Source organism: Marmota flaviventris, chromosome 1 (genome assembly GCF_047511675.1).
Source record: "Marmota flaviventris isolate mMarFla1 chromosome 1, mMarFla1.hap1, whole genome shotgun sequence".
Classification (NCBI taxonomy): domain Eukaryota; kingdom Metazoa; phylum Chordata; class Mammalia; order Rodentia; family Sciuridae; genus Marmota; species Marmota flaviventris.
In genome coordinates, this window is record NC_092498.1 from 158,003,164 (window position 1) to 158,018,764 (window position 15,601).

General features: G+C 40.2%; 2 protein-coding genes across 4 annotated transcripts in view; one reads left to right on the forward strand and one right to left on the reverse strand.

The window, feature by feature from the left end:
* The window catches only part of Pi4ka (phosphatidylinositol 4-kinase alpha), a 128,242-nt gene that overhangs the window by 55,131 nt on the left and 57,510 nt on the right, over window positions 1-15,601 (forward strand). The gene's annotated exons all lie outside the window — the stretch shown is intronic.
* On the reverse strand, window positions 2,853-14,357 carry Serpind1 (serpin family D member 1). The gene is made up of 5 exons (XM_027924348.2): window positions 14,168-14,357; window positions 9,676-10,517; window positions 6,160-6,433; window positions 4,644-4,788; window positions 2,853-3,853 (listed from the first exon to the last, which is right to left on the reverse strand). The coding sequence occupies exons 2-5, from the start codon at window positions 10,499-10,501 to the stop codon at window positions 3,662-3,664; spliced, it is 1,437 nt and encodes a 478-aa protein (XP_027780149.1). The 5' UTR covers window positions 10,502-10,517; window positions 14,168-14,357; the 3' UTR covers window positions 2,853-3,661.

Below are 15,601 nucleotides of genomic sequence, written 5' to 3' on the forward strand. Positions count from 1 at the left end.
AATAATAATAATAAAAAATAAAAAAAAAAAGAAAGAAACAGAATATACATACTTAAATGCCCACTCACCTGACCTTTTACATGAATAGAATTAGTATTGTATTTTTAACAAAAAGTTAATGGTTATATTATGGGGGAGGAAACAAATATTTGATTTTATTGCTCAACAAAGAGCATAGGGACCATGGGTTCTTGCATTTACTTTGTGGTTACCCCTTGAACCTTCTGGTGGAAACTGATTTCCAAAGGGTTTTTTGTTGTTGTTATTTTTATGTTTTGCATTTTTTATTCTTTAAGAGAAAGGTATACTTTTTTTTTGACCTTTGGTGACACTGTCTCAAATTTCTTTGCTGAGTAGAAGGGCCAGTGGATGTAAGCAGGAAGGCTGGATTTTGGCTTTAATGCAGCTGTTTACTTCTCAGGGTCCTTGGGAACCTGGAGTCACTGGTAGGTTGGGTCATATGAACTTTGGGGCTACTTCTTGTTTATATTTAGTGATTTTTGTTTTCAAATTTTGTGAAATAGTATTCCTTCAGAAATATCATTAATTAAATTTCTTTTATTGTTCTATAGCCCATTGATAAGCATTTTGAAAGTTATCTAATCCTTAGACACCTCATCATTCCACTGTGATAAAGCAGTGGTTTAATAAGATGTATCCCTTGCTCGAAAAATAGTCCTGTTTATGAATTAGTATTTTCTGGGTTGTGGAACCTTTTGAAAGCTGTACACTCTCTATTGAAATGCATATATTTAGGCTGGAGATGTAACCTAGTGGTAGACCACTTGCCTAGTGAGTATAAGGCCCTGGGTTCAATCTCTAGCAACACACATACACACACACACACAAATTCTCAAGGTTCTGCATTTTACCTCAGGGAGTTAAATGGGAATATCCAGGGCCTCCAGTTAGGAATCCCTAGGTGAGATACTCTGTTAGATTAAGATTAAAAAAAAAAAAAATCCTCCCCTGGCTCTTGCTAAACACCTATCACTGACCTATACCTTTTCCAGACTTTGATGTAGATGTTAGAGTCAGGTTTCAAACTCAGGCAGCCTGACTCAAATCCTGTACTCTGACTTAATATTCTACTTGAAAAATGAGTGGGCTGGTTTCTGTAAGAGGGAATCCAAATGGATATAAGTGAACAAAAAAACCATAGAGACTGGAGCATTCTGACCTGTGCAGGACATGCTGTAGCTGAGATATTGCAGGGTAATTGAAAGTGAGACCATTGCTGTTCTGAGAAGGGGATAGATATGGCAAAAGACAGAGGCATAGACAGGGGCTAAAGACAGAGGGGTTTGTGTGTTTGTTTTGAGATGGGTTCTCAGTGTGTTGCCCAGGCTGGCCTCAAACTCCAGGGCTCAAGCAATCCTCCCCCCTCAACCTCCCAGATAACTGGCAACTACAGGCACACACCACCATGCCCAGCTTTTTAAGACAGAATTTTTGAAGTAACTATCTTTAGAAATGGGAGAAGTAGTAACTCCACATCATGTACAACAAAAGAATTAGAAGTTATACTCCATGTATGTATGATATGTCAAAATATATTCTACTATCATGTAAAACTAAAAAGAACAAATCTTTTAAAAAAGTGCTGGGGATATGGTTCAGTGGTTGAGAGCCTCTGGGTTCAATCCCTGGTATCCTCCAGAAAGAAGGAAAGAAAGAAAGAGAGAGAGAGAGAGAGAGAGAGAGAGAGAGAGAGAGAGAGAGAGAAAGGAAGGGAGGGAGGGAGGGAGGGAGGGAGGAAGGGGAACCAGCAACAAGATGAAAAATATAGGATAAATACCAGAAAAGAACAATGTTAAAGTACATTGGAGAAAGAATGGAATAATTGGGTCATTAGCTATGTTAGGCTTCATCAAGAGGCCGAGAGGTTATGATGGGAAGTTTTGGTCTCAACCCTGATCTGTCCTTTTCTCTGTAGCATGCTGAAGCAAGGACTGGTGTAGGAAATTATAAAGTGAACAAGTGAGGAAGGTTAGCAAAGAAAAGTAGGCTTCCGGTCCCAGATATCTGGGTTTAGATCTAAGTCTGAGGCAGATCACTTCCCTTCTCTGAGCTTGAATTGTTTCCTCTGCTATAAAAAGGAGGTGATTCCAGTGCACACCTCCTAGAGTTGATTTGAGTTCTCAGCAAGACCACCCATGCAATAGCAATGCCTGCTTTCCCTTTCTGTTGTCATTCCCCTTCCGCTGCTCCCATTACTGGCATTGGCCTCATCTGATCTTTTGTGACAAGACTCCTTAGGTAATCTTGCCGGCAAACCAGCCTGTTCTTGAACCCCATTCGCACTAGATACTGCAGCTACATTGTGGGCAGGTTTCAGAACCCTTCAGTCTTCATCTTCCTCTCTTGAAAAGAGAGGATGAATGGTAAAATTTCTCCTTCCAGGCTATGAGTGCTGCTCTTGTGACAGTGATGGTCCCCCTAATTGAAGGCTTAACATAACTTTTGCATTCTGAGCAACTTTTTTGGATTTCAGGCACTCTGTCCAGGTAGTGAGGGATCCAGAAATACATTCCTTGGCTGTTGCCTGCTTTATCAAACTATATCCACTACAAAATCATGTCTGAAGGATGAAAGCTAAAACATAGACCCCACTTAAAGACAGTGGAAAGACTGGGGATGACTTAGAGCATTGTTTCAGGGATTCCATGCAGACCTCATTCTTTTTTTTTTTTTTTTTTTGGTGAGGTTTTGTTTGGTTGGTTGGTTGGTTGGTTTTGGTACAGGGGATTGAAGCCAGGGGTGCTGAAGCACTGAATCACATCCCCAACCCTTTTTATTTATTTATTTATTTTTTTGAAATAAGGTCTCATTCAGTTGCTAAAGCTTATCTTAAACTTATAATCTTCCTGCCTCAGCCTCCCAAGTTGCTGGGATTACAGGCATATGCCGTCATGCCCAGTAGGATGTGGCTCTTTTGAATTCAGCCTTTGTTAAAGAAAATCGAATTAGAGACACAGTAAATGTGGCTATCTTTATTTATCTCTAGGGTAGAAGACATGGCCTTGTGTACACACACTGTCCTCTGAGTAGTAGTGAGATGACAGTAGGACATTTACATGGATTTGGAAGATTAGACCTTGAGAGAATTAAGACCCAATGCTCAGGGAACCCTTTGTATGTCTCAGGTTATTTCTCTCCTGGGCATTGGGAATGATAATAATTAGGCACCCTCTTTGGGGTGAAAAATTAGTCATGTAACTCATCTCTGTGTTTTGATATGGGGGTCCCTGGTTGAGAAAGGCTTTAAGTAATAGGGCCAGATGTGCAAGATGGGGCTTTCAGGAAAGAAGGTGCTGAGTACACATTATAGGTTTGCTATGAGGAGGCAGGAAGAAGGTGAGGGAGTCTGTTTTCAAGACTCTTTAGGAACAGCTGACACACCAGTTAGTTATACTAGCTCCTGTTGACTTATGGCATTGTTTAATATGCAAAATTGATCCCAACCAGCTTCTCAGTTGTTAGTAAATTTCTTCTTCCATAGAGCCTTGATTCTGTTTGGTAACCGTGGAAGTCTTGGTACCAAAACATCTCTGTCCTCATTGATAGAATGGAAATAGAATTGGTACAGGGGATTGAATCCAGGGGTGCTGAAGCACTGGATTGTGCCCCCAGAACATGTCAGGTGCCCAGGTTGCCATCTTTAAGACCTGGCAGGGTTTGCCACTCTCCCCATGAAGAGAAGACAGCTGGTGCGATGTTCGTAGACCAGAAACAGAAAGGGTCTGTCAACAGTGAAACGAACTTGAGTGGACAATGGCATGAACCCAACGGTGGTCACAGCCGCAGCCTGGGTGCCCTCTTCATTTACTGTGATGGTACCTTGGTGTCTGAACTGTTTCAAATTGGAAAGAAAAATTGTCAGATTCTATAGGTTGGTACATAGATGATAGAACATCTAATAGAGTCTAATTTCCTTTAGAAAAATGTCCAAAGACCACACAAAAATCACAAATCACAACTGGCAAAAATCACAATTGTTCAAAATTACCCTTGAAAATTTCTTTCATCATCTGTCAGTTGCAGTTAATTGTGCTTAGAGGCCATGTTATAATCATAAGTACTTACCTGTATACTCTAGAACCACATTCATTCTAAGTTGCAACCACAGTCTGAGAAGCTTTGGGAACCAAGACAGCTGCTGCAGACCCCCATATCCTCCTAAAAGTCTGGAGTGCACATGCACTAGGTGGGCAGGGGCCTAGATCGGCCACAACATTTGGCCTGTTATTCACTTTCTTTTGCTAAGTGTCTGTTTGTTGGATTGTGAAGTTAAATGTGTGTATAGTACATTTTCTGGGTGTTTAATGGGTCTTTCACAGTTCAATTGAGCATAGCTATTTCACAGATTGGAGCACACATCTCTCCTTGCTTGGGTATCACAATAATAGGACTCATTCCAAGGCTGTTCCTGTGACCACTCTGCCTAGTGAGCATCTGGCAAATGCACTACCCTCCCTGGCTGCAGAACTGAATACTTGTGTGCCACAGCCAGACCCAGAAGAGCTTCAGCAGCCCTGACTTGGGAAATGAGACTGAGTGGAGGAGGGCTGGGAAGGGACAGATGGAGATGGGAGTTAGGCTGTGACTGACCCTTAGACCAGTGCAGACAAAGGAACAGTTACCAGGTCAATGGTGATCCTTTGGTCTGAGATTCCTGACATGTTGCCATTTTTGTCAAACAGCTCTGTGATTCCCATTGACTTCAGGGCCTCCACCAGATTGTAGTTCTTCTCCAGCTTGAATTTAGGCAGAAGCACTTCTCGAGTTCTAGTCAAAGAATAGGAAGAGGCACAGTTTTATTGAATCACAAATTACAAAAGAATGTTTTTCCTGATGAGTGTGCACACCCTACCATGTATTGCATTCACTGCAAAATTAACATAGCACTTATTCAAATTTATAACCTGGCACTGTCAGTTGAGGATTTTGGAACAACCACCTACTGTAATTCCAACTACAGTCAGCCCTTTGTATCCATGGGTTCTATCAACCACAGATTAAAAATATTAGGGGGAAAAGTTCATCTGTTCTGAACATGTATAAACTTCTTGTTCTCATCATTATTCCCTAAGTACTTTAGTACAACAACTATTTACATAGCATTTACATTATACCAGGTATTATAAATAAGTAGAGATTATTTAAAATATAGCAGAGGATTGCATAGATTTTATACAAATATAGATCATTTCATATAAGGGGCTTGATTGATATCCTTTACCAGGGGATAGTTTCTGAGAACGGGAGGATGGAAGGGTGTGCTGAGAATGGTGATCTGGTGGATGGTATGTGGGTGGACTAAGAATAGAACTTGCAGGTTGGTTTGGCTTCCTTGGGTTCAGGGTGTAAGTCAGGGCAGGGAGATTAGGAAGGAAGTGGGTACAGAAGGGACATTTTTAAGGAAAAATCCACAAGGCTTGATGACTGATAGGCCACCTGGGGAAATTTCCTCTCTAAGAACATACTTCTTATTTTGTTGCATTTCTCTGTATTCTTCTTCTATAAGGAGCTCTAAACCAGATTTACTTATTCATATTGGCCTAAGTAGCATCCAATAAAACAGAAATGTGACTGACCTCTCCATTCTTTCTGCCATGGTCCAGTAATAGTCTCTGTAAATATTTAAAATCTGCAGTTTTAACTATTGAGCAATGAATAATAATAGAGGAAAATCATGAATCACAAACTTGCAATGAGTTTAGAGAACCTTAGAATTTGCTGGGTGGAAAAAGGGAAAACTAATCTTTGTTGAATTCCTCCTAGGTTCCAGGCATTGGGGTATATCACTTATTCTATTTATTTCTCATCTTGACCCCCATAAGTAAAGGAATTACCACCATTTTCAGGTTGATGGAACTGGACTTAAATTCACAAAGCAAATATGTAGCAGGGCTGGGATACTTATTTCCAAACTGATTCTAAGCTACCTGCCTCTGCCTTCTGAAATTGACCTTGTAAGCAGATGTGTTGCTCCTAAGTGCTCTCTGATTGTCTCATTGAGCAAGAAATTTGGACTGAATTAGAGTAGCCTGTTTGGCATTCTGGGTAGTTATGCATAATTCTCCCTTTTTAAAAAAATGACCAGAGTTTCAGTAGTCCTGGGCACCCCCAGCCTTTAGAAGAAACACCTAGAAGTACCTGTTTGTCATGCTTTTTTGCCATCTCTCTACCACCTGGGGTGTCAGCTGTCCTTCAAGGGTCTTCATCCCTGATAGCTTGTGCGGGACCACAATTAGCATGCTGATGCCTCCTACATATTCCAACTGGAGAACATCACAGTCAAGTTCCTGGTCATTTGCCGCAAGGAAGTTCCCCTTAGTCTGCATCATGGGAACCTTGACCACCTCTCGCTCATTCAGCCGGAAGTTGTGGTTGTGTGTCATTTCCACTGGGAATTTATTCACCCAGGATCCTTAAAATCAAAAGAAGCAGGCAGCTATTAGGATGCTCCTTTAGAACAATGGTCTCCTACCCTTAATGATGGGTCCAAATTCCTAGGCGGGCTTTGCAGGGCCCATCTCCAGAGTTTCTGATTTTCAGGTCTGGTTTGAGCTGAGAATTTGCATTTCCAGCAGGAAAGGTTAGATAGACTGGAATGGATTGTGGGTTAGATTCCAACACTAAATAGTTGTTTGACCCTGGCAATACACCTAAACTTGTCTGGGCCTCTTGAGTTCTTCATTTGTAAAATGAGTATCGTAGAGCTCCTTTTTGCTCTCTATTGGTGGCTCTCATCCCTCATACTATGATTTAGCAGCATTTGGCAGGACATGTGGGTGATGTGGTGTTGCCCTCAGGATCTTCATTATAGATTATGTTTTTTTGCACTACTGGGAATTGAACCCAGGAGTGCTCTACCTCTGAGCTACATTCCCAGCCCTTTTTATTTTTATTTTATTTTTTATTTTAAGACAGGGTCTCACTACATTGCCCAAACTGGCCTCAAACCTTTGATCTTTCTGCCTCAACTGTGACACCACACCCAGCTTCACTGCAGATTTGGATGCAATACTGTGTATACAGGAATAAGTCTGTTCTGTTATTAGCTCTAAGATGCTAATAATAGCTGTAAGATAACTAATAATAATTGGGGACAAGTTGATGACTGGTGATATGCCACCAATTAATCTAAGCACCTTTCCTGTATTATCTCATTTTCTGCTCCCAGTAACTATATGAGATGGGTGCTTTTATTATTATTATTCCCTTTTTATGGATGAGGAAACAGAGCCACAACAAAAATTTTCAGCTGGTAGGTTGACAGCGCGGATGAGGTAAGCAGGCAGGGTCTTTGTAGATCTAAACATCAGACAGCTTCTGCCTGAGCATAGCTATACTAGATGACTTCTAAGACTGCCTTACCCAGTACTCAACCACAGCACTATAGACATCTGGGCCCAATAACTCTCTGGTGTGGAGAGTGTTCTGTGCATTGTAGGACATTTAGCAGCATCTGTGACCTCCATGAAATATCAGCAATGCTTCCCCCACCTCCTCAGGTTGTGATAATCACAGTATTTCCAGGCATCTGTCTTGGATCCCACAGGGAATCACTGCTCTTTCCAGCTTTGATAGGAAGAAGCACATGAGAAGCTTTACTAAAGTAAACAAACATTTGCAATTAAAATCAAATTATAACAGAGATTTGAGAGCTAGAAATTGAAATTGTACTTCTAGAGTTTCCTCTCCTTTGAGAAGCATCCATGAAAGATTGATTGATACTAGCATTTGATCTTTTCCAATTCCCAGTATTGGATTAAGTTAATGTATCAGTGTTATCAGGACATTCAGCATATGTTTGCCACTTTAACACTTTGGTTTGATATGGATTACTCTGTTCAGGAGACAAACTGACAACTTCTAGTCATTTCTCTACCCCCATGCTGACAGAAATGGCCACCTGTCCCTGAACTCAGGCCAGGGCTATTGCAGACGTTTCAAGTGATCTGGAGGCTTCCAACAAACTGATGAGACTGAGGGCTTTGCTGCTGCTAAATGTTTTTCACTGACCTGTTCTAAAGTCATTTCATAGGTTAATTGCTTAAATAAATGTCACTAGCCATGTTATACTATTATTATAATCTATAGTTTGACTCACTCTAGTTCATTGCCATTTGCCCCACACTATGCTAAGTGTTGCATCATAGTCTCTTTGGTTCTCCCCACAGCCCTGTCAGAGTAGGTGTTATCACCTTTGTGATAAAGATGAGGAAACCAAGTCAGAGATGTTGAATGACTTGCCCAAGGTCACACAAATGAGAAGTGGTGAAGCCAGGGATTAGATTTCTATTTGCCAATTAAAAAACTTATAACCAGAGCTGGGGTGTAGCTCAGTGGTAAGGCATTTACCTAGCACATATGAGGCACTGGGTTCCATCCTCAATGAAAGAAAGAAAAGAAAGAAAGAACTTAAAGCCAGTGATGAAAAGAATATGTGTATATTTATCATATTTGTGTGTGTGTGTGTGTGTGTGTGTGTGTTGCTATCTTTGAGTCTGCTGCAAGCCTGTTAGACACTTAGCCTTTGATTCCAACTGGCATTGTACCTGGCTCAGGGTGGAAGCCCAGGGGTCAAATCTTAGCACTCTAGAACATCCTGAATTCTTGGCCTCCTCAATCCTACTTCACAGCCCACCTGGCAGGATGCCTGCCTTGTAGAGCTGCTGGGGGACCTTAGCCTGGGCACAGAGAAGGATATATCCCTTTCTGTGGGGTATGCCATCAGGTTGGAAGGGGACTCTGGCCTCACCTCCACCAAGCAAAAGCCAGGAGAAAGTCTCTGTCCTTTGCATTCCTGGGCTGCTGTACAACTGCTGGGGCTAACAGGATTGTTGGCCTCCCAATAACTATGTCCTCATTGGTGTCTGGTAGTAAAGTGGAGAGATATAGTCATTCTGGTCAAGTTCCAGTAAAAGGTATGGATTTTACAAATACATATTCCTTTATTTCTAGGATTCGAAGGCGTGTGTGTGTGTGTGTGTGTGTGTCTGAGAGAGAGAGAAGTGTGTGTGTTAGAGGGTAGTAACCTCCTTAAAAAGTGCCCTTATGCCTGGTCCAGAACCATTGCTTAAGAAATAGTAGTTTATTTCTCCACCCCTACTTGCCCTTTAGTACAAAAGTATCTTGAAACAATTTTAGTTGTTATATCAGTTACTCTAGCTGAACAGTTCTGAGACACAAATCTTTAGCCTTATCTCCATATTTCTGCTTACTAATAATTGGGATTGGAAATGAAGAAACTGAAATCCAGGTTGGACAAATGCTAATTTTTCTTTTCATTGTGTCTTCTAATTTAACAAATCTCTAGAGATGGACCCTCTGGGTCCAATGTTACTCTGACACTTACTAGCCATGTGCCCTTAATAGGGACCCCAATAATCATTATGACCTCACTTGTGGTGAAGATCCAGTGAGCATAAAGCATAGAGTTAGGGCTCAGTAGCTGTCACATCATCATGATCTTCCTTGTCCCTGTATCTGAGTCAACCCTGTAGACACAGATCTGTTTTCTTGGGTAATTCATAGCTAGAATATAGCTCTTGACATTCAGTCTAGAAAGTACATTGTAATTCATAGCTAGAATATAGCTCTTGACATTCAGTCTAGAAAGTACATTCTCAAAGTTTGCTTTGAGAACCATAAGCTACTTCTTACCTTTGAAGTATATGCAGTTAAGAATCATCATCTGAATAGTAGGGTCTATATTCGCTAGAGCTTCCTTTATGAGACCCTTGGTGAGCTTCAGAATGTGGTCGTTAGTTTTAGAAATGAAGGCAGGATCTGAGAAGTCAGCCACCTGAGCCTCAGCAAAGTAGTACTCTCTCACTTTAGTTTTGAAGTCATCTAGGATGGGAAACTGCTCTTGAATATAAAGGTCGTTGACTGACCTAAGTGTGTACCCAAAGTTCCTCCTGAAGAGGCGATGAGTCAGCTTACGGAAGAGATTATGAATAGTTGTGATCTCATACTTGTTGCTAGCATTAACAAAGTCTTTAAAATGCAAAATCGAGTGCACTTGTTCATGCGTCTTTCCCTTCAGGCCTAAGGAAATCATCCCCATTGCAGTAGAAATACCAACAGGTGCTATAAATATGTTATCAAAAGTGTTGGTCAGGTCCTTCAGTGATCTGTAAAGGTTGAAGGCGAACTTTGCATTAAGGATATTAAGACGCTGGATCCGGCTCTTGCCTTGGAAAAGCTGCAGGATGTTCCCAGGACTTGATTCTATTGGGGAAACCGCATCAATGATGTCAATGTAGTCGTCATCTTCACCAAATAATTTCTCCAGGTCCAGATAATCGTCGTCTTCCTCCCCCTCTGGAATCCAGTCATTGGTGACCGTGTTTTCTTTGTGAAAGTCAGCAGGCAAAAGGGGCATGCTCAGGTTTTTATTATTAAGCTGATCTGTGAAATCTTTGCTTCCACCACACACAGATGTTATGATGAGGAAAATGAAAAGAGGGTGGAAGGGGTGTTTCATTTTGGCAGAGCTAAAGCTGTGAGGGAAAACAAGGTGACATGTTGAAAAGTGGCCTGGATGGCCCACACCCTATTGCAGTTCAAATAGTAGATTACCTGCAGCTTTGGCCCAGGAGAGGCTCTCCCTTAAAAGCACAAATTCTGGGGCTGGGATTATGGCTCAGTGGTAGAGCACTTGCATAGCACATGCGAGGCCCTGGGTTTTTTCCTCAGCACCACATATGAATAAATAAAGGTATTTTGTCTAACTACAACCAAAAATAAATAAATAAATATTTTTTTAAAAAAAAAGCACGAGTTCTTAAGCTGTTGAGGATTCTGAACTTTAACAGAATCTGATGAAAATAAACATACACCTAACATTTTATGTGCTTTATAAATCTTCCATGAGATTCATGCCCCTGGGTGAAAATCCCTTCTCTAAAGGTTTGCAAAACTAACATTCTAGAATCCTGGGGTTCAGAAGAGCCAGGAAGAAGTTTCTTTTTCATTCATTCATCAAACATTGTCTTCTGTCTCCAAAAAGCATATTAGGTAATAGAGGCATGAAGGTCTTCCCTACTAAGAGCCTCATGAGCCAGACTCATGGGATAGATGTGTAGTGATTTGAGCATTCTTAATATTCAAAGCAAAGCATGTGAGGGCAGGTAAAGGAATGTGGCTATACTTCATATAGTAGTACTAGGGGTGCACAGACAGAGAATTGGGGAGAAGCTTCATTAAAAGGTGAGACTTGAGTGGGCCCCTGGGAAAGGAGGGGAATTTCTAGCAGAGGGATTCAGTCCTATCTATCTGTGCAACCCAAATACTCCACCTTGGGATAGTGCTGTTATGGGAAAATGTGTTGGGCCAGGCTTTCTGAAAACTTCTAATGATATTTGAAATTTGTGCAGTCATTTGGGGTTAATTTTTATAAGATCTGGAACTTGTCTGTAATGCCAGGACTCCCTTAGGGCCTAGTAAGAATGTGGTTGGTGGCCTGGCAGCCCCAGAAACTATTAATAAGGTCATGTAACCTGCTACAAGTATATTTTGCTATCAGGAAAAGCTAAATCGTTTCTACTGCTTGTAATCTCAGCAGGCAAAGTCTATGTGAGGGCAATGTAGGACATCCCTAAAGGCCTAAGGGATACTCCCTTTATTTTGTTTAAGTATACAAGGTAAGTGTTTAACATATGTCTGTGGTTAGCTTATCTTTATCTGTTCATCCCCTTCCTTATTCCAAGGTCTTAGCTTGTGAAATTTATTTTGGCTCCCAAGTGGCTTTGTCTTGCTCTTTCTTACTTCCCAGATATTAACTGTATACTGGGTAGATGATGAGCAATTATTTGATGCTTCCTTGTTTCACCAGATAGTGGCCATAGTATTTGTAATACTGATCTAGGCAGGTTGTACATAATCCCAACTTTTTCTATTCTCTCCAGAAAGAATAATTGTGTTTTGTTAAGTTTGTTTAGTGCCTATTCCTATTTCCTGTTAGAATATCTACTGCCAATCTAAGCCATGTAAGAGTTACTGTCTCCTGTTAAATATCTGAACTTGTTAGGCCTGAGATTGTTAGGGGCTAACTGTTCAGAAACCCTATTTGAATGCTCACAGTTTTGTTGATATTGATAATGGCAAGGACAAATGATGGAGCCGTGTTGGATGCCAGGCGCATATAAGGTATTTTGTATAACTTAACTGCACCCTTCCATTTTATATATATTGAGCCTTTTTTTGCTGTTGCTAATAAAGGCAGTGATTTGGGTTGGGGGTAGAGTCCTTGCCTAGAATGCTTAAGTCCAGGTTTGATCCCCAGCACTGCAATGAATGAATGAATGGCTAAATTGGAACCAAGTTGGCTGAGCCCCCTACCCAGACATGTCAAGTTCTCTGCTTCCTTGTTTGCCCTGAAATGCCAGGACACTCCCAAATTGGCTGGGGAATAGTTTCTACCAGTGCTCCAACTTTGGTCCTCTCCCTGCCGTACTGTTTAAAATAAATAAATAGTAAACTCCAGTATTGTTTTAATAATAACTGAGAGACTTTGGGGTTGCACATTTTGGAGAGGAAAGTCACATAGTTTCTAAATTTGAAAATGTCTTTCCTCTTAGTACCTTGCTAAGCCTACAGGGGCCTCATATTGTCTGCATGGATGAAGCAATTTCTAGAAAGGATTTTTAATGTGTGTTACTGAAAATAGAATGGGGCTCAGTTTGCAAATAGAATCAGACATGTGTATTAATGGCAATAAACTTTATAAAGTTAGAGGAAAAGAAAATGGGTAACTTTAGTGGAAGTCTCCTCACTTGACTGCACTTATAAAGTGTTCTTTTCAGGTAAAAAATTAAGGTTAAAGAAAAAACAGAAAGCAACTTGTATTAATAAGAGTTCTGGAAAATGAATCTGAGGCCAGACAGGGAGGCAGACTGAAGACATTCATGTTCTATTTTTCTTTTTCTGTTTTAAATTTATTATACTGGAATTGAACCCAGGGTACATTTATGTTTTTATCCTGATATTCAGAGTATATATTTGGATGCCTCTTATACCCTGTTCCTACATTATATGATTAAAACCAAAAATAGTTTTCATTTTCCCTGAGAAAGGGGAAGATATCTCTGATATTTTTTATGGGTTGAAAATTTAAGGATCTAAAAATTAAACCTTCCCACCATTTCATTATTTAGTATAATAAAAACTATATAAGAAATTTAAAAATTATTATTAGGTTATGTTTAAGTCCAGATTACTATCTTTGAAGAGAAGCAATATTTTTTAAACATTTTTTAGTTGTAGATGGACCCAATACCTTTATTTTAATTATTTTTATGTGGTGCTTAGGATTGAACCCAGTGCCTCACACGTGCTAGGCAAGCACTCTACCACTGAGTTACAACCCCCAGCCCAAGAAGCAATATTTTTTTTAAGATAAATTTTCAGATATTTATTTTTCTGAGGATTTAATATGGCACTTTCTCATTAGTTACATCCATCAGAGCAGAACACCTGAAAATTGTTGTCCCTCTCAACTTGGCTTTCCGTGCAGCTCATTATCTTCAGGTTCAAACAGAGCAAATGGAATGGGAGAAAAATAGCTGCCTGTAGCATGGAAAATTTTATTTTGAAATAACTTCAAACTACTGAAAATGTGTAAAAATAAAGTAGCAGAGCATTTCCTATATCCCCTTTTTTCAGATTGACCAGATTTTTACATTTTAGGACATTTGCTTTATACTCTATCTCTATGTTTATGTGTATGTACATATGTATATATACACACACACATACAGACACACATGTGCACACTGTTTTATTTTTTGAACCATTTAAGATTAGGTCTCTTCTATCATGTCCCTTTAACCTTTAATACTAGTATTTTAAGGGGAAATGTGTAAGACAAGGATATTCTCATATGTAAACATAGGATAGTTATCCAATTTGAATTTAACATAGATATAATACTTTTATTTCTTCCATAGTTCCTATTCCAATTTTGTCAATTGTCCCAGTATTGATAAATAGGATTAATTATATAATGGACAGATTAAAATTTTTAAATACTTTCCCACTTCTTAGCGTGGAAAGCTTCTGCATTTGCGCATTGATAAAGAATGAATTGCTCATCTCTAAACACCAAAAATTAGAATTTACAATCAAAAGAAATATTAGAAACCGAACTTACCTCTGTCCTTCTGAGAAGTGGCTCTACAGAGATGAAATCAGCCAGGGTCACCAGTGGAGTTTCAATGTGAACTTTGGTGCTGGGTTGTTTTTGCATATTTTCCAAAGTAAATATGTCCCAATTCAAACACACTCAACTAGCTTTGTCAGCACAAACCACCAAGCTGTGTCTTTGATCACTGCTTAGTGACTGGCAACTCCTAGGCTCCAGTTTGTCACTGAAGTTTTGAATGTGACTGTCATTGTCACACACAGCCTTGTTGTAGGAGCAGCCTTCACTGAAGCTAGCACATAATCTAAGGCAATCTTCAGACTTCTGGAGGCTAGGCTGCACTTCCAGAGTAGCTATAATACTCCCCCCAAAATAGAAGTCACATGTGTGCCCTCCTATTTTGTCTTCCCCTTCTGAGATGATCATCTTCTTATCTAGCCCTGACCACCAAGGCAGATTTGGCTAGTTTGGCTATGAGGTGGGTGTCCTTATCCTTCTGTGTACTTATTCTTCACTGAGAAGTAGAGCCAAAAAATAAGATTAGTGGCTTATTAAAAATAAGGATACCATGGCATAGGACTTTCTTCAGTCAAGGGTCACTGTTCATTGCTAGAATCGAAGCCCAGCTCTTGTAGGACAGTTAAGGATATCACTGAGTTGTGTTTCCCAAACCCAAGTCCACTTAGATATTCATGGGGGTCTGTGGAACTATAATTTATTTTAACTTGTGTTTTTAATTTTATGATCTAAAAATTTATCAGAATATTCTGTATTATCTAGGAAACCAGCTTATCACAAAGCATTGCTTCCTGATTTGGGTACTTGTGAGTGTATTTGGGTAATCAACTAGTCTGATTCTCAGACAAAAGAATGTACAGGTATTTGAGGGGCTGTGGGTGTGTCTCTGTCACCGCTTGAGAGATGCTAAAATATAAGGGCCATTGTGTTCAGGATATGGAAAGTGTGGTTGAGTTTGGGTCTAGTGTAGCATTCTAACTTTAGCCAAATCTCTTCCCCTGAGCCTTTATCTGCCCTACTCAGTCGAAAGCTCCAGCATGGACACCATTGTGCTGCTCTGAGGGGCCCTTCCATGTGTCCAGACTCCTCCTGGGGCTCAGCCTCACAAACTCTTGCTCCCTTTTCTTCTTACTTTCACACATGCTAAGCCTGGCCCCCAGCAGAACCTTGGCAGCCACAGTTCTTTCTTCTTGGAGCATCTTGCCTGCAGAATGGCACATGGCTGCTGTTCTGCCACTCTTCACAAATGAGGGTGGTAATTATACCTAATATGGGAAGAGGTTATAAAAATTGAGATAAATAATGTCAGGAGGGCTGGGGTTGTAGCTCAGTGGTAGAACACTTGCCTAGCATGTGTGAGGCACTGGGTTCTATTCTCAGCACCACATAAAAATAAATAAAATAAAGGGCCATCCACAACTAAAA